Source organism: Tupaia chinensis, unplaced genomic scaffold (assembly GCF_000334495.1).
Source record: "Tupaia chinensis unplaced genomic scaffold, TupChi_1.0 Scaffold000175_1, whole genome shotgun sequence".
Lineage (NCBI taxonomy): Eukaryota > Metazoa > Chordata > Mammalia > Scandentia > Tupaiidae > Tupaia > Tupaia belangeri.
The window spans coordinates 3591512-3617191 of NW_006159650.1; the positions used below are offsets into that span (position 1 = coordinate 3591512).

General features: G+C 40.6%; 2 protein-coding genes across 4 annotated transcripts in view; both read right to left on the reverse strand.

Annotated features, from left to right (window-relative positions):
- Window positions 1–4185: 4185 nt before the first annotated feature.
- On the reverse strand, window positions 4186–20371 carry PSMG1 (proteasome assembly chaperone 1). Its single transcript, XM_027770966.1, has 6 exons — window positions 20273–20371; window positions 13796–13947; window positions 13419–13481; window positions 9054–9252; window positions 6716–6852; window positions 4186–4397 (listed from the first exon to the last, which is right to left on the reverse strand). The coding sequence occupies exons 2-6, from the start codon at window positions 13925–13927 to the stop codon at window positions 4323–4325; spliced, it is 606 nt and encodes a 201-aa protein (XP_027626767.1). The 5' UTR covers window positions 13928–13947; window positions 20273–20371; the 3' UTR covers window positions 4186–4322.
- A 2008-nt stretch (window positions 20372–22379) lies between these two features.
- Window positions 22380–25680, reverse strand: part of BRWD1 (bromodomain and WD repeat domain containing 1) — a 162539-nt gene continuing 159238 nt past the window's right edge. For all 3 annotated transcript variants that reach the window (XM_027770963.1, XM_006146293.3, XM_027770965.1), the window contains one exon: window positions 22380–24089. In XM_027770963.1, coding sequence (XP_027626764.1) covers window positions 23698–24089 — 392 coding nt within the window. In that variant the 3' untranslated portion in view covers window positions 22380–23697. The remainder of the gene's footprint in view (window positions 24090–25680) is intronic.

Sequence of the window (25680 nt, forward strand, 5' to 3'; positions counted from 1 at the left end):
CTGCTCATACAGCACACTCTTGAAAGACAGAGATGCTATCTCCCAGAGCAAAAGGCAGGTTTGCGTAAAGCCCATCAAAAGATTTGGGAGGTCAGCCCATGGCACAGTGGTGAAGGCAGCTGGGATCCCACATGGTCGACCATTTGGTTGAAGTTTCAGACAAGTAGCTTGAGAAACACACCAGGTGCATGTTCATGCACGCCCAAGATCCTGAAAGGATGCGAAATGAAGAAAGGATTATGGTGTGACCGTTCCTCACAGGAGGAAAGCGCTTCTCACTTTCCTTTTTTCACTCTCTCTCTGTGGTGAGCGTATGTGCTATCAAATTTTTTTTTTAAAGATGATTTCCTAAGGGCAAGGTTCCTTGGCTGTAATGCACCCACCTGGACCATCCTGCATCATCCCCATGGGATTTGGGGGATGAAAACTATAAAACATGAAGATATGGTTCTTGTCATGCTAAAATAAAAGGCTTTGTCCCTAACCTAGGAATATTGTGTCATACCAGGATACATGAAATTCTGACAGACTTACCTATCAGTGTGTGCACAGGGTAAAGTCCCATTCCCTTTAGTTCTTGACAGTGTGACTTCTGGAGCATAGGGAGGGGTTATAATTAAATACATAGAAAACCCACAGTTGTATGGGTGTTGTATTTCACACACACTTCTTTCTATGGATAAATAAACTACTCAGCTGGTAACAAAGACCCTTTTTTGGAAGCAGGAAAGGCATGTGATAAAAGAGGACAGTTTTTAAAAAGCCAAGAACAGGACTGGAGAGTCACTGCCAGAGAATAGATACTGGGTCCAAGGAACACTTGTCATTCCCAGAGTAGGACTGGTAATATTTGCTCTATAGAATTGCAACATTGTCAGAACAGTGACTGCCATATTGTGTTCTACTCATTTCTTTTTCAAATGTTAGTGCTCATTGCAGGTGGTCATACTAGGTAAGTAGAGAGAAGAAACTTGTCCATTTAGTTGGTAGGTTCGAGTACCAAAAGAAGATACATCTGGGCCTGCCTGATCTTGATTATAAGATCTTGGCTTTCAAGTCTGATATCCTAACTGATGAAACTGGCTATCCTAGGACTGGGGTGAGCATGTTTTCCATGTGGGAGGGGCATAAGTAACTGGTCAGAGAGTAGACTGTAGCAGATTTTTTTTGGGGGGGAAGGGCCAGAGGATATGTGCTCATCAAAAAGACAGAGACAGAAAAAGGCAAGAAGAATGTACCCCTCCATGGGGAATGGTCATGTCACAATCCCTTCACCTCTATTTCTCTCTCTTTTTGAGATTATGGGCATACATACATGTGCCTGCTGTATTTCTCAGGCCACCAACTCTAGGACTCAGACATCACATAGTTGGTCACATGGGATACAGCTGCCTAAACCACCAGGCCAGAGAGCCAGATTTTATAATGAGCCAAATACATCACATCCTCCAATGGCCATACATTTCGGGGGTGCCCGCCCATTCTGCCTCTGGCCTCTTTGGCCTTAAATTTGCTTTGACCATTGAGACCGCAGCAAACTAGATGCAGAGGCTTGAAAGAGCAAATGCATGTTTCCTCTCTTGTTCCTCTGCAATCACCATTTAAAATCCCCAACACAGACAAGTCACATCATTTCCGAGGCTATCACAGACTAGCCAGGGCCCAGCCACTTGCCTCAGACACACGAACATAAAGACATGAGCAAAGATTAGCGGTGCATGACCCAAACTAGAAGTACCACACAGCCACAAACTCGTAACAAGTTTGAGTGTAGGTGTTAAGACAGGCGTCACTAATGAAGACAGGTAATCCTTTAATCTGCCTGCTTAGCTTACAATGATTTCTTTGGCCTTAAATTTCAATACATCCAGCTTTTTATACCTTCATTCTCACAACTGATGGGCTTTTAACTTAGACTCAAGCCTTTGTTCAGTTAGGAACAATCTTTGTCTTTAATTACTGTTTCTCCAGGAAACTAAGCTACCTGTATGCTGGATGTGTTACTCCAGCTCATCAAATAACCTGAAAAGCTGCAATGCTTTTTAATTTTTGATTTATTTCTTCCGTAAGAAAGAGAGAAATATCACCCTCAATAATCGGGCCACAACCCACCCCCAGCCTCAATCAACCAGGATCACAGGCATACATGCACTCAGCGTGCACAAGGAGGACTCAGTCTGTGAACCCAGAACGTCTTCATCTTGAGTCTAGCATCACGGAGCATTGTTACTGCTGCACCACTGGCTGACACAGCTGCTACTTTCAAGGGGGACCTGGAACAGGAGAAAGCTCTACTACAGGTCCAGGCTGCATTGCATGCTGCTCTCCACTTAGGCCATATGATCCTGCAGATCCAATGGTACTTTAGGCTCCAGCAGCAGATGCAGATGCTGTTTGCAGCCTTTGGCAAACCTCTTAGATGAATTATAGTGGGAGCCCTTAGGATTTGGGAGCAAGACTCTGCCATCATCTGCAGGTAACTACTCACCTTTTGAGAGACAGTTCTTGGCTTGTTATTGGGCCTTTTACTGGTGAATGGACATTCAGTTATCAGCCACTCAGTTACTGTTACCCGAGTTTCCCATCATGAACTGGAAATTATCTGACCCACCAAGCCATAAGGTTGGGTGTGCATAGGAGCAGTTCATCAAATGAAGTGGTATATCTGTGACTGGGTCCAAACATGCCCTGAAGGCACAGGTTAAGTTACACAAAGAAGCAGTCCATGCCCCCGGTTCCTATTCCTATTATACTGCCTTCTCTCTTCTAGCCCTACCTCAGACTTCATGGGAAATCCCCCATGATCAGCTGACAAAGACCCAGTATACAGATGGTTCCACACCACATGCAAAAGCCCTTGAGAGTGGACAGCTGCAGCACTACAGCCCTCCCTGGGACATCCTTGAGGATAGTGGTAATGGGAGATCTCAGTGGGCAGAACTTAGCACAGTGCACTTGGTTGTTCATTTTGCTTGAAAAGAGAAATGGTAATACATGAGATCATTTGCTGACTCATGGGCTATGACCAACAGTCTGTCTGGATGGTCAGGAACTTAGAAGAAGCAGGATTAGAAAATTGGTGACAAAAAAATTTGGGCAAGAGGTAGTGGATGGGGACCAGTAGATGGTGGAATGGTTATGTCACTGGACTCCCACGTAGTCAGCCACAGTTTGAGTCCCAGACCAGGCGGCTTAAGCTTCACACTGGGCATGTGTGCGTACATGCACAAGATCTCGAGGAGAATGGAGAAGGGATTATGGCATAGCCATCCCCTCAAGAGGTGAGTTTTCTCTTTCTCTCTCTCTGAGGAGCACACACGCCCTATAGTAAACTCTCTTTAAAAAAAAAAAAGCAGTGGATGGACATCTTAGTGGATCTTAGTAGGCAAAAGCAAAGAAGATACTTGGGTAAAGGGTAACCTCAGCAGAGGTCCTATTCTATAAATACCAGTCTGCCTCTTTCCCCAGGCACACCTGTCATCATCCAATGGGCTCATGAACAGAGTAGCCATGGTAGCAGGGATGTAGTTATGCAGGGGCTCAGCAACATGGACGTCCATTCACCAAGCCTGACCTGATGACAGCCACGGCTAAGTGCCCAGTCTGCCAGAGCAGCCGAGACCAGCGCTGAGTCTCAGATATGGCACCATTCCCCAGGGTGATCAGCCAGCTACCTGGCAACAAGTTGATTACACTGGACTGCTTCCATCATGGAAGGGACAGTGTTTTGTTCTTACTGAAGCAGACACTCTGGATATGGATTGCCTTCCCTGCACATAATACTTCTGCCAAAACTACCACCAATGGGGTCACAAAATGCTTCATTCACTATCACAGTGTTCTAGTATTCTTCTAGTATTCTATTCACAGCATTGCTTCTGACCAAGGGTTTAAAGATTATCTACCAGAAGCTGAAGGCAAAGGCCAGACCTCTCTTTGAGCTAGGCCGAAGTGTGGCAATGGTTTCATGCTCGTGGAATTCACTGATCTTACTACGCTCCTCATCATCCTGAAGCAACTGGCTTAATCGAACTTCTATTGTTAATACAACCTGTTGAAATCTTTACTTTTCAAAAATTTAACAATAATATTCAAATAAAACAAAACTTCCACCTAGTGGATAGGAGAAAAATGCCTGGTTTATTTCAGTTGTCAACAATATCATCATAAATAAGAAATAAAAACTGTGATTGTTTATAAATTTATTGTTTTCTCACCCTCAAAATATACCATGCCCTCCCCAAAAATAACCTATAAAACAGTGCACGCTACTCCCCTTAAAGCGATGGGTAGATAATATACATTCCAAGATCACCAGAGGATCACGTATATATGTTGCTCTGTATCTCATTTGTTGTCATCAATTTCCTCAGTATTTCTGTGCTCTGGGGAATATTCTAGAAGGAGAGGAAAGAGTTGTGAAGGATACAGTGAGACCAAGAATTCAGTTAGAGTGCCATTCTCTTACCCAAGACTCTTCGTGGTGCCCCCTGGGCTCATACTCCTTCAGCTATACCACAACAACAGACCCTTCCTTGTGATTTTTTTCCCTCTCCCCCTGAACCTGAACTCCTTACCCCCATTCTCAAACACACCTCAAACCTGCCCCTGACCCCGCTCACACTGCTTCCTCTGCCCACTAAAATTCACCCATCTTTTCAATTTAACTCAGTTGCCACCTTCTCAAGGATACTTTTCCTTGGATCAGCCTCCTGCCGCCCTCAGTAGGCCACCACAATCACTGCCCACAAAGCTAACGAAACAATGGAGGCCCACAGTGGTGGAAGCTACTCCAGCTAATCAAATTTTGTTGAACAAATACCACTTCTAAATGGAGAGAAGCTATGAACTAATTCTAGATAACCACCTTCGGTCATTGAGAAAACTGTGCTCTTTAGAATAACCATCTTAGGGCCAGCAGGTGACATGGTGGTTAAGGCGCTGGATTCCCTCATGGCTGACTGTGATTCAAATCCAGCACCTAAAAGCTTGCTTTCTTACTTTCCCTCTCTCAGTCTCCTCTGGTGAGTGCATGTGCCCTATGGCAAATAATAATAATAATAATAATAAAATAAAAAAATATTTTTTTAAAAAATCTCACCTTCCTGAAATTTTTTATCTTGAAAGCAAGAAATGAAAATGGTTAGGGACCAGCAAATGGCATTATGATTACATCACTGGACTCCCACATGACCAACTATAGTTCAAGTCCCAGACCTAGCAGCTTAAAACTCATGCCAGGCATGTATGCCTGCATGCCCAAGACCCAAAGAGGAAAATAAAGAAGGGATTGCAGCATGGTCATCCACACTGGGAGGTGATTTCTCACTTTCTGTTGCTCTCTCACAAGCACACGTGCCCTATATCAAAAATCACTTTGAAAAAAACAAACAAACAACAAAAAAAAAAAAAAAAAAGAAAAAGAAATGAAAATGTTTGGGAGTTATTTAAATTTACCTTCCAAGGAATATTCTTAAAAGCTAAAGTACAGAAGCCACAAGTGGCATGGTGGTTAAAATGCTGTACTACCCCATGGCCAACCACAGTTCAAGTCCCAGACCTAGCAGCTTACTTTCTCACTTTCCCTTTCTCTCTCTCTGGTCAAATTAAAAATAATAATAACAATAATAAATAAAATTAAATAACTGTTTTTTAAAAAAACTTTTTAAAAAGCTGAAGTACACTTAAACACTCGAGGCAAGCTGATTTGCAATGATCAGAATAGGTCCAAATGCTTATGAAGCACTAGTGTACTAAGCAAAATGGGGATGAGCCCAGTCAGCTAACCACAGAGACAAACAAAACTATTAGTATATATCCTAAAAGAGATGCTTACCATAAAATAACTCAATCTGTCAGAAAGATTATCCACAACTCTAGCTAACTTGAAAGATAAACTATACTAGAGTCTTATGGTTTTACTCTTCATTAATTCAACGAACGGTAACCTAAGCCCTTTTTTTTAAAATTTTCAGAAGGCATACATGCTTGGGAAAGGGAGAGAGGGGATGGGACATGGTCACACCACAGTCTTTTTTCCTCCACTATCCAACCTGTCAGAATTTTAGGCATGCATGCACACAGACCCAGCATGTTTTTCAAGCTGCCAGGGATGGGATTTGAATCACAGTTGGCCATGTGGGATCTGGCTTCCTATGTACAGTGCTTAACCACTGCACTCTGGGGTCAGCCCTCAAAAACTTTTTTCTGCATGCCAAAAATCTGGTGTACCAAAGACACTAAAGTGAAAAAAATGTGGTCCAGTATAATCTAATCAATCACAAATTTATGAACCTGTGAAATAAACTAACTCCAAGAGAACTTAAAACAAAAGTCTTAACACAAATAGTTAATCCAGAAATGAAAGAGAGCTATGGAACAATATTATAATCTCTTTCCTCAGAAGTAGTATCCTTCAACTAGGGGCTGTGGACTTTTAACAAATCTCTTAGAGAAAGAAGGAGAGTGTCAAAATGGTTTCCTAGAATCACAAATATCTGTATGTCTGTGTTAAGATATATATATTTCTATAGAATGAGTTTACAGATACAAACTAAGAGCAAGGAACATGCTAATTAGTAGCTCTCAACTTTCTATCTCCAGTCCTAAAAAAAACAGGTGAATACACGCTATGGTAACTTGAACCACACTCCACTTATGTTTCTTACTAGATTCATACAGCTCAGCTATTAATTCAAGTGAGTTAAAATCTTACCTTAACCAAACCTTTCAAGGTTCTGGAAGACAGTATAGATGTAAAAGCTTCAACTGTAATTAGGTCTAATTTCATCACATCAGTGTAACACAAGTACAGAACGGCAGGGATTTTCCATACTTGACAGTAACTCAGAACTATGAATATACAAGGAAAGAAAAAACACTTAAGCTCTCCTTTAGATTGTTAAATCAAAAACCTTTAAAGAATAAAGGCTGCTTTTAAAAATAGTCATTTCAGGACAACCAGATGGCATAGTGGTAAAGGTGACTGAATCCCACATGGCTGACTACTCAGTTCAGGTCTCAAACCTGACAGCTTGAAAAACAAATCAGTCATGTGCATGTATGCCCAAATCCTGAAAAGAAGGAAAAAGGAGAAGGGGTTTCAGTATGGCCATCCCTAGTTTCTCACTTTATCCTCCTCTATATCCCTCTCCAGCAAGCACACACGCCCTATAACAAATTAATAAGTAACGTAGATTTTTGAAATCACACAGAAAAACACAACATCAGAACAGAATTATCTGTGTACAATTCTTATATGTCAATTAAGAAATTTAACTTAAAACTAAATTAATTAAATAAAACAGTCATCTTGGTTGCCCATTTTTTCTTTTTTATTTACTAGCGGCTACATGCTCTCATCAGAGACAGGGAGAAAGAGAAAGCATCCCAACGGGGCATAACTACACTGCAATCCCTTTTCCATTTCTTCATCCTGCTGGGATCCTGGGTGTGTGCATGCGCGTGTACACACACATACACACACACACACACCCAGCATGTTTTTCAAGCCACCAGGGCCTAGGCTCAAACTGGAAGGTTAGTCACATGAGATCTAGTTCCCTTAACCACTAGGCCATGGGGTCAGTTCAGCTTCTTTTAATCAAAGCATCTACTGTCATTTTGAACCAATTATAAAGTGTATTTTCTTTCAAAGCCAACTTATTTTCCTTATAATCTCTTCATTTTGCAACTATTTTATTTATCTTGCATTTCCAGAGCACACTAATGAAATAATTTTTTTTATTTTTTTAATAGTTTGCTATATGGTTTGTGCTCACCTGAGAGAGGAAAAGAGAAAAAGCAAGAAAGCACCCTCTGCAGGGGATGGCCAAACCATAATGTCCTCTTTTCCATTTTCCTCTCTAGATTTTGGGCACACACATGCGCACCTGTTTTTTGGTTTTTTTTTTTAAGTCACTGAGTCTGGAATTTGATCAACCATCATGCCACCTACTGGCCCACTGCTGAGATAGTTTTATTTTTTGTTTTGCCATAGGGTGCATGTGCTCACTGGAGACAGATAGAAAAAGAAATCACCTTCTGAGGAGATGGCTATGCCACAATCCCTTCTCTATTCTCCTCTCAAGATTTTGGGCATGCACGCACATGCAGCCAGGGTGATTTCCAAGTCACTGGGTCCAGGGCTTGAATCGTACTCAGCCATATGGTAGTCCAGCACTTCAACCATCATGCTACCTCCTGGCCCCGCTGAGATAATTTTAATTCATTGAAAGTTTAAAATTTTGACTATAATAAAGTAAATCACATGTAAATAACAAATAAATACATAATGCTTAATGTCAAGTAATGAGCTAATTATTCTTCTATTAAGTCGTGGGGAAAGTTATGATGTATTTTTCTGTGTTTTTCTAAGCAAAAATGTGTCATGACTTTCCAAACAACCCAATAGTTAACTTAACATTAAAGGCAAAAACAAATCTTCTTTACATTGGGGCCAGCAGGTGGTACATTGGTTAGGATGCCGGACTCTCATATGGCAGACTGCAGTTTGGTCTCAGACTCAGCAGCTTCAAAATCATGCTGGGCACATATGCATGCATGCCCAAAATCTTGAAAGGAGAAAGGAGGAAAAGGGATTGCAGCATGGCCATTCCTCCTGAGGAGAGGGGGGAATTCTCACTTTCCCACTCTCCATCTCTCTCCAGTGAACACACATACTCTATAGCAAACCTCCCCCAACCCCCCTAAAAAAAGCAAATATTAGAGCAACTACCAAGACAGAGTCAATACCCAAACTTTCTAGCACTGGCTTACATTTTAAGTTGCCAAAGACCAAAAAGAGGGCAATTCTGAAGCTAACAGTTAAGCAATCTGAGCTGCTCTTACAAGGTAACTGTGTTCGTAAAATTTTAAAACTCGGCCCAAATATACTATATACTTGTAACTATAGACATCAAGGACCAAGAGCCATATATTGGTACCAATCATCACTAATAAATTATCTCAGCAAGATCTCTAACAGTGAAAGTAACAAGTATCAACAAAGCAATAACAAGACACGATGTACATGCTACGAATTCTAATGCTACCTGCAGCAGGAAGATCGTGTACGATATTCGGTTGTTCTAGCAGGGAACAACAGGTAGGGTCTTTGAAATTCTGTGTTTTCAGGGCTTTCAGGAAAGGAGAAGGAAGGCTGCCTGTAGATTCTGAGGTTTTATAGTCGGTCACATGTCGACAAGTGAGAACTGTTACCTGCATGTTCTTCTTTGGACAAGAGCCAAAAACCTAACATAAAATTGATTTCAAATTAAAACATGTAACTTTGTGACAAAATAGAAACCAGTCTAGTTATGCACCCAGCACCAATGACAGTAACAGCGGGCCCTACAGGGTGGGAATGTGCCACAACATTCTGTTGTGCACCGCCTGGGTCTGACCCTGGTTCTGCTTTCTAGCTGGTGATCCTCCCAAGTCACCCTCTGTGCCTGTGACCTAAGGACAACACTGCCTACTGAAGATGCCTACAACATGCAGGCAGTGAAACCATGAGTAAAGCAACCACAAAGTGCCTACAGGACCACTGTGCAGAGTAAGGCACAGGAACTCCTGACATTTGCTCCCTCTCCCACCCACTGGGGACACCTGGACAATGGTTCTTGTCAAATATATTTTTCAAGCCTGGCAAGTTTTCATCACTCTAGACTCAAAGTCGACTTCTATAATTTGCAGGGTCTGGATTCAACAAATTTCCAAAGACTGTTCCACTTTCTAATAAAACCTATGGTGACATAAAGAAGTCAGCTATTCTTTTAAAGGACAAAGTGTGTGTTTGAAAAAAATTTATAAAGATAAGAAAATGTCTATCTCCAATAATAAAAGAACTGAAGATTAAGTGATATAAATTATTTGTAAGACTAACTTCATTATATTACAGCTTTATAAACACAAAGAAGTTAATACTATACACATTTATAATCAGGTACATCCTACTTAATAAATATGATGTTGGGGCCAGTATGTGGTGTGGTGATTAGGGCGCTAGACTCCCCCATGGCTGATGGGGGTCTGAGTCCCAGACCTGGTGGCTTGAAAATTACACCAGGCATGTGTGTGTATGTGACCAAAATCTCAGGAGGAGAAAGGAAGAGAAGGGATGGTGGCATGGCCACGTCCTCTGTGTGTGGGGGGGTGATTTCTCACTCCCCGTTCCCCAGCAGCACATGCATCCTATGGCAAAAACATTAAAAAAGAAAAAAAAAAAAAAATACGGATCCAGCAGGTGGCGAGGTAGTTAAAGGCACTGGACTTTCACAAGGCCAACTGCGGTTCGAGTCCTGGACCCGGTGGCTGGCTTTCTCACTTTTCTTCTCTTTCTCTCTCTGATCAAACTGGAAAATAATAATAATAATAAAGTTAAATAAAATAATTATTCTAAAAAATGATGTTACTCACAAGGCTTAATTTACTTTCCTCTTTAATACTTACAGTCTGAATCCATAATACTTGAGAACCCTATTAGGTGGTATGTGCAGAATTATCAGGATTATGTGGCTGATATGACTGCAACAGGAGGAAGACCCAAAAAGTAATCCACAGGAAAAAAAATGTTAATTAAAAAATCTTGTTGTGAGAGTTGGGACCAGGAGATGGCGTAATGACTAAGTCCCTGGACTCCCATGGAGTCGACCAGGGTTCAAGCCCAGGACCCAGTGGCTTAAACTCACGCCAGTCACTTGTGTTTGCGTGCCCAAGATCCTGAAAGGAGAATGGAGGAGAAGGGATTGCGGCATGGCCATCCCCCCGGTAGGTGATTTCTGCTTTTTGTCTGTCTCTCTCTGTCTTTCCAGCGAATGCACGTGCCCTATAGCAAAAACCTCTCCAAAAAAAAAAATCCTGTGTGAGCAAGATCTGTGCATCAGACAGTGCATTGAACTTCGACAGCAGGCTGAAATTTTTTGTTTTAAAAATGCATCATCTTACACATTTTCAAGAGCAGAATGTGTTTGTTTCACAATACAAAAATTAAAGTCTCTTGTCATAGCAGTCATTCCACATAAATTAAAAATAAAATAAAACTGCTATTTCCTAATATTCTGAGATCTGATCGCTCAGTAAAAAAATATACACAAGTACACTGAATATAAAATCATGTACATAATTATAAGATATTTCATAGATCTCTTCAATTCCTTACCTAATGAAATTCATTTAATAACTTTTTTCATGCCATAAGTTTATTTACAAACATGTCTAGTATGCTATGAGTTTAAGAGTTTAATCCATTTTCCAGAGATTGTGATGGTACCTCTTAAAATATTCTTCACATATTAAACGTATGAATTAAAACATCCTATATTTCTTAAGAAGTTGGTGTCTTACTATAAAGAAGAGTACAACAAATCCAGATGCAAAGTACAAAGTCATCGTAACTAGTAACTTTCACTTGTTTTCCACTGAAAATGGCAGATTCTTCCCTGGGCCCTCTTCACAGTGGCTCCTACAGACCACAGAGGTCAGGAACCTCCTGGTGCTCTGCCCTAACACGGTGCTGTTGGAGGCTCTGTGAAATGCAGAGTCAAAAGGTAAAAGAAATGCTGGCACCGCACCAAGTCCTCCTTTTCTCATAACCTTGTTCTCTAGCTATAAGGAGTGAAAGGGGAGATGGGAAACAGAGCCTGATAACTTTTCTCTTTTTTTTGGAGAGGTTTTTGATATAGGGCATGTGTGCTCACCAGAAAGACACAGAGACACAGAAAGAAAAAGCGAAAAATCACCCCCTGAGGGGGGATGGCCACGCTGCAATCCCTTCTCCTCCATTCTCCTCTCGGGATCTTGGGCACGCGTGCACAAGTGCCCAGCGTGAGTTTAAGCCACCAGGTTCGGGACTCGAACCACATTCGACTACATGGGAGTCCACCAACATAGCCATTACACTAACTGCTGGTCCCGAGCCTAATAACTCTTTTTACCTTTTTTTTCTTTTTTTTTTTAAGAGATTTTTGCTATAGGGCGCGTGCGCTCGCCAGACCCACAGAGAGAAACAGACAGAAAGGGAGAAATCACCCCCCAGGGGGGATGGCCACACCACAATCCCTTCTCCTTTCTCCTCTCGGGATCTTGGGCACGCACGCACATGCACCCAGCGTGAGTTGTAAGACACCGGTCCGGGACGTGAACCACAGTCGACTACGTGGGAGTCCAGTGACAGGCATTACGCTAACTGCTGGTGCCCTGAGCCTAATAACTTTTAATAAATGTTTCTAAATACACTAACTGATTTTAAACAGGTACGTAGTAATCTTTTTAAAAAATTTGCCAAAGGATCTGTGTGCTAGCCGGAGAGTCAGAAAAGGAGAAAGCACTCCCCCACACATGGGGTGTGATAACCCTGCAATCTCTTCTCCTCCATTTCTCTTTCCTTTCAGGGTCTTGGGCACACGTGCGTGCGCGAGCACACACACACACACGCACCCAGCATATTTTTCACTCGACTAGAATTCAAAATATATGACTGGCCAACTGGCCAGGTGAGCTCCAGCTCCATTAGCCACTAGGCATGGGCTAGCCCACAAAGTTTCTTCATTCTAATGAATTTATTTTTATTATCTCCATAAACACATACCTAAGATTTAAGTTGAGATGCTGCTTAAAAGCTTATAAAGACGTATGGCTGTATGTTATTTCAAAGTAATAAGTAACTACCAAAATTAGTATTTTTCTGTAAAATGTCTAGCTAAATTTTAAATATTTCACTCAAAATTGTGTTTCACTAGGCACAAACTATGTGTACAAGTGTCCAAGAAAATCTAGTCAGGGTTCATGCTACGAAAAGTGAGTATAATTTCTGGAATCTGGAGGAAACAGCAGACTCTGGTCACACCTTCTGTCGCCATGTATCTGCCACAGGCATCATTCTGAGGGTTTCTACTCTTGGCTGTGACACGTGTTTCATGCCATTGGCAGCTCATTTTTCTTTCCATGGGTGGGAAGAATCCAACTCAACTTTATATATCTATGACCTATGATCCTCAGCAAATGCTGATTTTATCTGCTAGGTTGGTCATGTTAAATAAATAAGTTCTTTTATTATTTATATCCTATAAACTCTTACAGCATTTTTTAAGAAAAGAAATTCCTTTTCTACATCATTATCTGACTACATGGATTTAAGTGAAAAAACAATGAACTCTTCAAAAATGGAAATCCCCTGGGATCAACAGGTGGCGTGGTGGTTAAGGTGCTGGACACTCCCACATGGCCAACCACGGTTCGAGTCCCGGACCTGGCAGCTTCCTTTATCCCTTTCTCTCTCTCGCTCTCTCTCTCTCTCTCTGTATCTCTCTCTGGTCAAATTAAAATAAATGAATAAATAAAATTAAATAAATAATAATTTTGAAAAAAATGGAAATCCCTGTAGTCCAACCCTTCACAAGCTTTCACTTCTCTCTTACCTTTTCCAGCCACTGATATTGCTGATCTTCAGCAACGTAGCAACTGCATTGACAAAGTAAAACCTAAAAAATTCAAAGTTTGTATCAAGTCAAATAAATTTTATAGACACACCCAAACTGTCACCACACACACACACACACACATCGTGTGAATCCTAATACAACACAGATAATAATTACTTCCCCAACTCTGCTACTGGCCTATGTATGTCTCCTTAAAAATTTAAGAGTCAAGCCACTACTGGAAATTAAAGTACACATGAACAAAAGAGCTGAGACACTTGGCATGTGAGATACTGAGGTAGATCACAAGTAAATAACATATAAACAATGCTTAAATAACGACTTTCTAAACGTATGAGTTAAATACCACATACCGAGGGATTTGATTTCAGGTGATAAAACACACAAAAAGCCTCTGTGGGAGACAGGTGTGCTGTGTCTGTTGTTCTACACCATTCATTCCAGAGTTTGGCACGGCCAACTTCTTCCCAGACTCCTGAGTTCATAACAAATGATGACAAAAATGCTGGGGAAAACAATTAACATAAGTTACTGCTGGCCCTGTAAGCTGCATTTTCTATTTGGGGGGGTGGGGCGTCAGGTGGCATGGTAGTAAAGGTACTGAACTGGACTCCCGCATGGCTAACTGCAGTTCAAATCCTAGACTCAGTGGCCTGAAAATCATAAAGGGTGTGTATGCATGTGTGCCCAAAATTCCAAGAGGAGACTAGAGGAGAAGGGACTGCAGCATGGCCATCCCTCTGGCAGGTGATTTCTCAATTTCCTTCTACCTCTGTATGTCTTGGGTGAGCACAAAAAAAAAAACACCTCACACCTCTAGAATTTTAGGGCAGAAAGAACCATTCAAAACACCATAGCAGGGACCAGCAGTTAGTGTAATGGCTATGTCGCTGGACTCCCATGTAGTCGACCGCGGTTCATATCCCGGACCCGGTGGCTTAAAAAAAACTCATGCTGGGTGCGTGTGCGTGCGTGCCCAAGATCCCGAGAGTAGAATGGAGGAGAAGGGATTGCGGTGTGGCCATTCCCGCTGGGGGGTGATTTCTCGCTTTCTGTCTCTATGTCTCTCTCTCTATCTGTCTGGCGAGTGCACGCACCCTACAGCGAAAACCTCTCAAAAAAAAAAACAAAAACAAAAACAAAAAACACCATAGCAAATACCACCACCTTAACACAAAAAGAAATGGAGGCCCTAAAGAAGTGAAACAGCACATTCTGATTAAGATGGTGTTCAGGCCAGCAGTTGAGAAGAATCTATTTTATATATCTATGATCTACAATCCTTAGTTGAGAAGACAAGTTTATGGACAAACTTTTCACTATACTCTCACAGTGTAACATTTTTCCAGAACATGCCAGGGTAGCAGAACTTACACAAATAAGTCAATAGTTACTGTGTACCAACTGTATTTGACAAACACCGGGGTACCTACAGGGCAAAGGATTTAATTAGGGTTCCCAAATGATCTCCTCTGAACCTCCTAAAATGACAGTTATGTGTCACATGACTGTTTTAACAATGGACCATATATGATGGTGGGCCCCTATTATATTGGAGATGAAAAACTCCTATTACCTAGTAACATCATACCCATACTCATCACATCACATCCCATCACATCACGTGTTTGTTGTAACACTGGTGTAAGCAAATCTACCATGCTGCCAGTCATATATAAAAAGAAGACATTTGATAATGAGTAGTACAAAATACTTGACAACAACTATCATCTGGTTTATGCATTTACTAAAATTTTCTTCCTTTTTGTGAAGTCTTGCCATGTGGCAGTCCTCCTGCCTCAGCCTCCCAGCAGAGAATACAGGTGTGCACCACATCTGGCTCTTTTTCAGGGACTCACAATGTGCACACATCAGCCTTGAGTTCACGGTCCTCCTGCCTCAGGCTCCCAAACTGCTGAGATTACAGGCATGCCCACTATGCCTCACCTTGGGATTCAACCCAGGCCTCCCATGTGGTCCTAGCCTGGGAAGCACAGACTTACTAGAATGCAGCATCATACCTAGGACTATACTATGCTTCTTACAGATTAGAGGAGAATGGAGGAGAAGGGATTGCGGTGTGGCCATTCCCGCTGGGGGGTGATTTCTCGCTTTCTGTCTCTATGTCTCTCTCTCTATCTGTCTGGCGAGTGCACGCACCCTACAGCGAAAACCTCTCAAAAAAAAAAACAAAAACAAAAACAAAAAACACCATAGCAAATACCACCACCTTAACACAAAAAGAAATGGAGGCCCTAAATAAGTGAAACAGCACATTCTGATTAAGATGGGAAGTGATTTCTCACTTTCCCTCTCACCATATCTGTTTCTCAGGTAAGCGCACGAACCCTAAGGCAAAAATCTTTAATTAAAAAAAAATCATAATTAATTAGAAGTTTTTCAGGGCCAGCAGGTAGCATGGTGGTTAGGGCATTGGACTCCCACATGACTAATCACAGTTCAAGTCCCAGACCTGGATGCTTGCTTTCTCAGTTCCCCTGTCTCTCTGGCTCTCTCTAGTGAGTGCACATGTCCCAGAGCAAATTAAAAAATAATAATGGGGCCAGCAAGTGGGGTAACAGTTAAGGTGTTGGACTACTATACGGCTGATTGTGGTTCGAGTCCTGGATCTGGCAGCTTAAAATTCACACAGTGTGGGATCTGGCAGCTTAAAATTCTCACCAGGCACATGAGCATGTGTGCCCAAAATCCTAAGAGGAAGATGGAGGAGAAGGAATTGCAGCATGCAGGGGGTGATTTCTCACTTTCCCTCTTGCTGTCTTTCTCTGGCAAGCGCACATGCCCTACGGCAAAAAACTAAAAAATACTATTAGTAAATAAAATTAAATAATTTTTTTGAGAGACTTTTACTATAGGGCGCATGTGTTTGTCAGAGAGACAGAAAGCGAGAACTCACCCCCTGGGGGAGTGGGCATACCACAATCCCTTCTCCTCCATTCTCCTCTCAGGATCTTGGGTACGCACACATGCACCCCACATGAGTTTTAAGTCACTGGGTCCAGGACTCAAACTGTAGTTGACTACATGGGAGTCCAGTGATGTAACCATTATATCATCTGCTGGTCCAAAAATGAAATAATTCTTAAGAATGCTTTAAAACAGAAAAGTTTATAAAATAAAAAGGAAATATTTTTGTACACGGTACAAAGTGTTTATATATTTACTGTTTGTTTTCCATTTTTGCTATAGGATACATGTGCTCGCCAGAGACGGAGATAAAAGAAAAAGTGAGAAATCACTCCCCAGGGGGAAGCCAAGCTGCAATTCCTTCTTCTTCAGTCTTCCTCTCAGAATTTCGAGCATGCACACATATGCATCCTGCATGATTTTCATGCTGCCAGGTCCAGAACTGAAACTGCAAAATCAACTATGTGGGATCCACCCCCATGCCACCTGATGGCACTGTGTACTTTAAGTTAAGAGTAATTACAGAAGAGGCAAAATGTCTTTAAAAATTAAAGTTTATCAGCTAAAAATTTACGTAAACAAAGGTTATTAAAGAAAAATATTTTAATAAATCCAGTGTAGCCTAAGTGCACAGTATGTATAAAGCCTACAGTAGGTACGGTAATGTCCTAGGCCTTCTCATTCACTCATCACTCACTCACTGACTTATCCGCAACACTTTCTAGTCCTGCATGTTCTGTTCATATCAAGTGCCCTGTACAGGTATGCAGTTTTTCACCTTTTATACTCTATTTTTCCTGTACCTTTTCTATGTTTAGATATGCTTAGATACATAAATGTTTTATGTTACGATTACCTGCAATACAGAAACACTCTGTATAGGTTTGCAGCCCAGAGAAACAATAATATACTTCCTAGCTAAGTGTTTTGTATACTATCTAGATTTGTGTTAAGTATATTTTACAATGTTCACAAAATGATAAAACTACCTAACCATGCATTTCTCAGGGTATACCTCTGTCCTTAGGCAAAGCACGGCTATCTCTCAGTCTGTGTGTGCACTGGAACATGTACATGATTCTATATGAACTCTACACTGTTCTCACTTAACCACCCAACAAGTGAATTAATACTGCAAAGAGCTTAGAACTTGGGTGCTCGAAAATGTTAGTGATTAATATTGTCTGTATTATCACTCATTATTACTATTCTTAAATATCTTAAACATAATTTTAGAGTTCTCATTATGTTCTCAAACAAAATCTGTTCATGTGAAAACATGTCAAGTAAATCTGGATACCACAACTCACTAGAAACAATTCCTTGAGTTTCAATTTCCTGAAGCCAAGAACATTTTTTTAAATCTTATTTTTTTAATTACCAGAGCATAGATGCACTCACCAGAGAGAAAAAAAAAAGCACCCTCTGATGAAGCGTGGTCATGCTGGCAAGCCTTTTTCCTCCGTTTCTCCATACTCTTGGGATTTTGGTTGTGCATGTGCACTCACCTGGTATTTCTTTTTCTTTTTTTTGCCCCAAGCTGCCAAGGCCAGTATTTTAAGTGAAGTTAGTCACTGGAATCTGATTCCCTTAACTAATAGGCTATGGAGTCAGTCCTAAATCTTAGGGGTTTTTTTGGTTTTTTTTTTTTTCACATTGAATCACATATAGCTTTACAGTGTATTACATTTTTTTTTCTAAATCTCAGTTTTTAAGTTTATTAAAAGTGCAACATGAGCAAGATATGTATTTTTTTTCCTCAAAAACAAAATCTACTATGGGACCAGCAGTTAGCGTAATGGCTATGTCGCTGGACTCCCACGTAGTCGACCACAGTTCAAGTCCTGGACCTGGCAGCTTAAACTCACGCCAGGCGCAACTGTGTGTGTGCCCAAGATCCCAAGTGGAGACTGGAGGAGAAGGGATTGCGGAGTGGCCATCCCTCTGGGCGTGATTTCTCGCTTTCTATCTCTCTGTGTCTCTCTTTCTGGTGAACACACGCCCTATAGCAGAAACCTCTACAAAAAAAAAAAAGTCTGACTTTTCAACAAGGTTACAAACGTTTGAAACTTTTTATATGGAAGGAAGTATGTAACTTCATATTTTGTTTTTTCAAAAATCTTTCTAGGCTAACTCCAAGTGCACAGTCCTTAGTAATGATGTAGTCCTTAGACTACAGTGCTGGAGGATACACAGCTGACTTGTACACTGGGCACATGCTGGCATGCCCAAGTCTCTCTCTCTCTCTCTGGTATAGGCATGTATGCTCTCTATTCTGAATGAAATAAGTAACATTAAAAAGAAGTCTAGTTTTCTGCATCTTCACTTACCTACTGCATTATTTCCTATAGCAATTATAAATTTGGAGCAAGGATATTTTTCTAGCAGAGAAACTTCCAAGGATGTTTTTGTCTGTCTTCGAAGGAGTCGAACTTCCCTGATACAAAAAACAAGATGAAACTAAAGCAACTGAAAAGTAATTCATACCACATTATTATGATTTATTTTAAAAGGCACTATCTTCTGTATGAGTAGGTAATATGTAAAACACAAATTTTAATTTTATAATGAACATAATTATAATCTTAAACAGTGCACTCAGGCAATGGTAACCAATAGACAAACTCTTGCATACAAAGTTCATGGAGAACTCTTCAACAGAGATCAGTCAATCCACCTGACTCATTGATCAATATATCTTAACATCCTTAAAAGTGAGACAACTCGGGGCTGGCAGGTGGCATGGTGGTTAAGAGCGCTGGACTCCCACATGGCCGACCATGGTTTAAGTTCCAGACCTGGTGGCTTGACTTCTCACTTTCTCTCTCTCTCTTGCTCACTCTGTTCTTCTCTGGTAAAATTTAAATAAGTAAGTAAATAAAGTTTTAAAAAACAAAAGTGAGACAACTGGACGTAGCGTGCAATAAAACACAGAAGGCACCATTCCTAAGCATTCTTGCCACAAAATAGGGAATAAATCTGACTAACTCTCCAAAATGAACTTTCACATACAGGAAATACAAACAACGGAAACACATGTTGAATGATACCATGAGGAGCAATAAGACAAATCCAGAGTGTTCATTCAACAGTGGACAGGGTAAGTCTCAGCAATGGTAGAAAAGGAGGGAGGCTGGTCTCATGTGTAGATGACAGTTAGGATTCTGACTTACATAAACTGCTGTAAAATGTCATGTTTGAGAAAACTAAATTTGACTGTGAACTATTAAACATTTTAAAATTATTAATTTTATTAGAGGCAATAACATACATAACAAAGTATCTAAATCATTTGAGTTGCATCCTGAAAAATAGGAGAAAGCCTAACATGACTGGGATTCACTTAGGGGTAATGGGAAGGAAAAAACTTTGGCAAAATCTTTTAACTGTTCAATTTACATGACTATGTGAGGGTTGAGGGTCACTTTACAATTTTTTTTTTAAAAAAAGAGTATTCATCTGCTACTGGAATCCATCTGCTACTAACTTCAGTGTAAGAAAGAGAATTTTAAAAAGTTTCAAGAGAACCGGGGTGTCAATGAACCAAACCCACGACAATCATGGGGCACAATGTAACCCTGTAAACTCTTACCAGTGGAAAGATTCCCAAGTCTGCACGAAGCCAAGCCTAAATAAGTGTTGAAGGAAGTTTCGGAGGCAATTTCTCTAAAAAAAAGTCTCTTGATACAATTCCCCACAGCGGTTCCCTCACGATCCCACAGACCCACCGCTGTCGCTCACACCAAATACAAGCCGAGCGCCGCCGCGGGGCTCCTGGAGACGCGCTGCTGCGGGCTCCGACCCGGGCAGAGCTGTGAACGCCGCGCCCTCGTCCTGGCTCCTTCCCCCGGGGAGCCTCGGGCCCGAACGCACCGCCCTACTTCCCGCGCCCTGGTGCTCACCTCTTCCGCGCCAGCTGCCGCCGGACCTCCCTGTCCTCGGGCGTCTCCCTCTTCTCTTCTTCCTCCCCCTCGTCCTCGGTCCCGGCTCGGCACGGCGCCCTCGCCCCTCCCGGCACGGCCCCCTCGAGCCACGCCCCCCGCGCTGCCCACACGCGCTGCCCTGCGGGAGGCCGAGCCGGGTCTGGCCTCTGAGCGCGACCACGACGCCCGCGCAGCCCGCGCCGCCCCTGCGCTCCGTCAAAGCTCCTGCTCCACTTGGGACCCCAATAGCCGCCAAAGCGCAATTTTTCTCCGCAGCTTTAGCTCTGCGGAGACAGACTTGGGAGGGCCGCGGGCTAGAAGGGCAGGAGCGGAGATGGGGAGGCGGAGTCTTATATCCTGGCAGGTCAAGGACCCGGAACCCTGCGGGTAAAAGGGCCGGCCCCGCAATCTGTTGCTCTTGGGAAGCATATTCCACAGGCTTACTCTTATTTCAGTCTATTCTCTTTTCCGTTAGGAGTGTTAGGGGTAAGCTTAGTAAATTAAACATCTGCTCCAAACCTCCACCGCCCCAGATAGGTGGCGGCTCCAAGCATCACCAGAGGTTAGAAGGCCGGCGAGGGCCGCCAAAGGGGACCGCGTCTCCGCGCGGTGGACCGAGGGCGGATGGAGAGCAGGAAAAAACACAGCGCTTCGTGGTGGTAGAAAAATGAAAACTTTACTCTGGCAATAGAAATTCACATTTTGAACGCTGATGATTGCCAAGCTGATCTAAAAATATTTTATGAGAATGCAAAAATAGTTGTCTTAAAACTTGGCTATTTATAGCTAATACAACGTTTTCATTTTAAATGGACTTCCGTTAGTAAGCATAGTATATGGATCTGCTTTTGAATTGGTTCTCCTCTTTAGAATATGCTGACAAACTTCACGAAGCATTATTCCAAGCAAAAGGGGACAACTGTGCAACGATTTGACCGAAAGTGAAAATACACAGTAATACAATGCAAAAACAGAAAATTTCACAGATTTAGTTGTGCTGAAATAGATGGCAATGCCTGCATTTTGGAACCCAGTCAGTAGTCACAAAAATACTACTTTGGGGTCAGAGGGAGCCTCTTGAGATAATTAAAACCTCAAAGTCGTAAAATGTGGAGAAATAATCAAAATTATTTACATAAAATCAGTATTTACCAGCTATACATATTTACTGTTTGGTTTTGGAGGAAACATTGAACATTAAGAATAACCAAACTAAGATCAAATTGCACGCCATTAAGAGCTTAGGAAAGTTATCCCTAGTGAAACACTATGTAAGATTACTAGTATGGTATTTTAAAACTACATTAAGAGTTAATGGATTTAATAGAGTGACTGAATTGCAGAATAAGGAGATTGTTTGGGCATGAATTTGTCTTAGTCCTTTTGTTAAGTAATGTGACATTTTTACCAGTAAGATCTTCCATTTGATTTTACATTTATATTATGAAAAGATCTTTTCTGGAAAACTGAAATTATAAATAAGATATTACATTTGGTCATGATTTAAGATATGCATACATTACAGAGAACAGTATTACAGGAATGTTAACTTTTAAACAAATGCTTATTCCATGCAGTTAACAATAAATTTAGGTCAAGCACTTTAAAACAAAACAAAAAATAAAGTACTAAACCCGAAAAGGGATTCTTATGAAAGGCTGATACAATCTCAGATACTGACAGAAATTAGTCCTGCCACAGTAAATAATAAATTCAAAGCTTAAATTCTTTCATTATACTGAAATTGTCAAAAAGTTTTTCCATAAAAGTCTTCAGTAAGACTTAAATATTTTCAACTTATGGTACTGGTTGGGGATCTAGTATGACTAACAAGAAACTTCTATGAAATTAAGTGTAAACTTGGGACTGGAAATGTTTAAGCGTTTCATTAGAGCTCAAAAATCAAACCCCGTGCACCTAAAAAATAGTTTATTAGGAATTTCTCCCTTTCTCACCTGTACTAGTAGCAAAAAAAAAAAAAAAACCAACACAGGATCAGTATTTCAGGTGAAAGTGTACTATAAAAAGAGCAAAGGACTCAGACTCTGTAGGTTAGAATATTCTGGCTTATGTGAAAATAAAAAGCCTTTTTATGAATGGACATGCAACCACAAACTTCTCAAGTAACCTAGACACTTGGTCCATCTGTATAACAAAAAAAAGTGCATCAGTCTTTAAAAAAAAATAGAAACCTTAAGTTTCTATATTTTTTCAGAACTATACATGCAAGTCATGATATTCACAAATATTTTTAAATGGGAAAACTTGCTTCTGGTTTTCCAGTAACTTATTAAAAATATTTGACAGTATGTTCATTTAATCTGGCAGTCTTGGTTTTAACAAATACCTGTAACAAATTAAACCCCACAGCAGATAAACTCTCGGTAGAACCATGACCAGATTTCCTAGTCCTAGCAAAGACCACACACATTAAATAGGTCAGACATGCTGCATTTAAGTTAGTAAGAAGAGAGAGTAATTTTCCAGTGTTCAAGTTCTAACTTTTAAGGTGAAGAGAAACATGAGATGGAATCTCTTTATCATCTAAAAATATGACTGGATCTCAAAATACACTTTGTACTTTCTGATTAAAAATCAGACATGCCTCTTAATGAGACAGATTTGGGTACCTATAAATGCTGTGTGCAAAGAAATAAGCTGTCAAATTCATAGCTGTCATAGAAAAATATTCCCTGAACTAGTCACATCAAGTGGTCATTATGAATTCCAGCATTATAAACAAGACATTAATGGGTGTTCTGATTGCGTATTTCCAACACTACACTTCACAATTCAGTAATCTGCATCATCATTATTGAACTGCCTGGTCCTGGCTCATTTCTAACCTTTGGGGATGTGAATTATAGGGACTGGATCTGGCTGAAATTTTTGCTTCACTCAAAAATCAAATGAGTTCATCGGCATTTCCTTTACAAATGTGCCTAATTTTTTCTGATTTCGGTAATGATGCCATAGTCATGGTGACCCGGACTTTCTTACTCTAATAATTTTTTTAAAAAAACTTAAAATTAGCATCAAACTGGTTGAGATTTTGAAAATTTTGTTTTTCCTACATATCTCAATCACTTCTCATGATTTTCCTCCTCAAAGGAATTTCTTCAAGGCCCTTCTTGCCTTCTGAAAAGGAACAATCTTACTTTCTTTCTTCTTTCCCCCTTTTAGACTATAGGCTCCACTGCCTCCTCAGAATTCCCTTTATTGTGTGCCTATACAAGAGCTAACCAGAAGAGTTTCTCCCACTTTAACCCACTATATTATGGCTTTTAGAAAATTCCTCAAAAGATGTCGGTAATGGTTTAACTTTAGAGCTAGGAGAACACAACTGCTGGTTTACTTGTGGCTCCTGATAATTTTCTGATACCACTTCTATATTCCTGTAGTCACTACTGTGCTTTTTCTTTCCAGGATCTGAACCGCCAAAAAAAAAGCTTTTTATTATTAGTATCTTCTAGCTCTTTTTCACTTTCAGAATTTATGGTTGTATCATCCTCTTTATAAACATTCAGTAACTTTTTCTTAGCCGCAGCAGAAGCATTTCGATGGGGCAGTTTTCTGCTACTCTTCCTAATCCATACATTGTCTGGTCCTGAAATCCTTTCTTTTAGGTTACTCATTATCTTTATTTTATTTGCAGCAACAGTAGCACATCTGCGGGGAACTTTCTCAGGTACCATTTTTGCTGTCAGAGTTTCACTAGTCATTTGCATTGCATCCTTCTGATTATGCATACATGTTCTCATTTTTGTATTGGGTTCTCTGTCTCTAGGAACAGATTCTGAAAAATGAGTGAAAGTTCATGTAAATGAAAAATCTTGTAACACAAGATTGTATCACTATTTACATTCCTTAACAACATTCACATTCTGAAACAGTACATTTTAAAACATCGCTAAATAAATTTTAAAAACATAAGTGATAGTCAATGATACAACACATTTTGACACTGATATAATCTTAATTTCCTATCTATAAGGATAGCTCACTTAAAACAGTAGCAGACTTTCAAGAATGGGGTTTAAAGTACCTTCAGTATCACAAAGCTGCTAATCTAGAAGCACTTTCAGAAACCCAAAATTTAAAAATAAAGCCATAGAGACCAGGAGATGGCATAATAGTTTCATTGCTGGACTCCCACATGGCTGACCATAGTTCTAGTCCTGGCCCAGGTGGCTTGCAACTCACACCAGGTGCCTGTGCATGCCCCAAATCCCAAGAGCATGGAGGAAGGAATTGTAGTGTGGCGCTCTCCCCTGGGGGATGATTTCTCACTTTCAGTCTGTCTCTCTGGCAAGCACAAATGCCCTATACCAAGAATCTCTTTTAAAAAATAGAACTATATATAGGTTTAAGATTCTTGGTATCATTTCTAATCCTTATGTGAAATTAAAGTATTTGAGAAGTCCTAAATTAATTTTCCAAAACTTACACAAGAAGAAAATGTAATCGTGACTATGATGACACAGCATCAGCTCTGGCTTCAGTAAGACCCTTAAAGTTTTCATTCTAAGGCCAATATTCCTCTTTTTAAAAAATTGTTAAGCAGATGCTAAGCTGAAAACTGACTTTATATAACTGAAATGTGGCTTTAATCCTTTAACAAATATGTAAATCTTAATTTCATTGTTGTTCACGTATTTTCTGAACTTGGTGTGTGCCAGAGGATTAGAATGAATTTTAAAAATAATTACACCCATATATGTATAGTTGCTTAAGGAATGAAAAAGTGCAAGGTGCTATGAAAACATATACCTGAATCCTAACCTAATCTAAGAGGTCAAGGAAGGCTTCCTTTAAGGAAGTGTTTAAGTGAGAGCTAAAAATTGTGAACAGATTTACCAAACGAAAAAGCAGTACAGAAGGCACTCGAGAGAGGCCTGCACTAAGACTGAGGTTGTTTTGAAAGAGCTGGCTTGAAATCACACTGGAGTAAGACAAAGGAGCTGATGTAAAACCTACTCCACATTTACAAAACCTAGATAGATTCAGATCTTATTTTTGCCAGTGTCTCAAAGCAAGAATTTCCAATTTCAGAACAAGTCTAATCAGTCCTTCTCTAGGGTAAAAGTGGCATGTTAAGTACCTGAACTTCACAAGCTCTGAATGTTTTGTTGGCAAGCCAGTTTTTGCAGGTATGAAGAGTCAAAATGATTTAAAATAGCCTCAAAGATATATAGTAATCTAGTGGACCCAAGAGGTAGTACAGCAATTTCATTGCACGCACATGGGAAAGACTCTTGAGTTCACACCTCAGAACCTCCTTGAGCCTGCCAGACACAGGCATTTCTGCTTGTGATCCAGGTCAGCTGGGACAGGGAGTGTGAGCATCCTGTTAGGTTGCTTGTTTCTAATGGAATAAATATGTTTTT

Excerpts from the sequence above, each read along its gene's own strand:
- PSMG1 (XM_027770966.1), bottom strand. The coding sequence starts at position 13,927 with ATGAACTCAGGAGTCTGGGAAGAAGTTGGCCGTGCCAAACTCTGGAAT. Across the intron at positions 9,253-13,418 it reads AATATCAGTGGCTGGAAAAG|GTTTTTGGCTCTTGTCCAAA; the intron begins GTAAGAGAGAAG and ends ATTTTATGTTAG. Across the intron at positions 6,853-9,053 it reads ACACGATCTTCCTGCTGCAG|TTCTGAGTTACTGTCAAGTA; the intron begins GTAGCATTAGAA and ends GTATATTCATAG.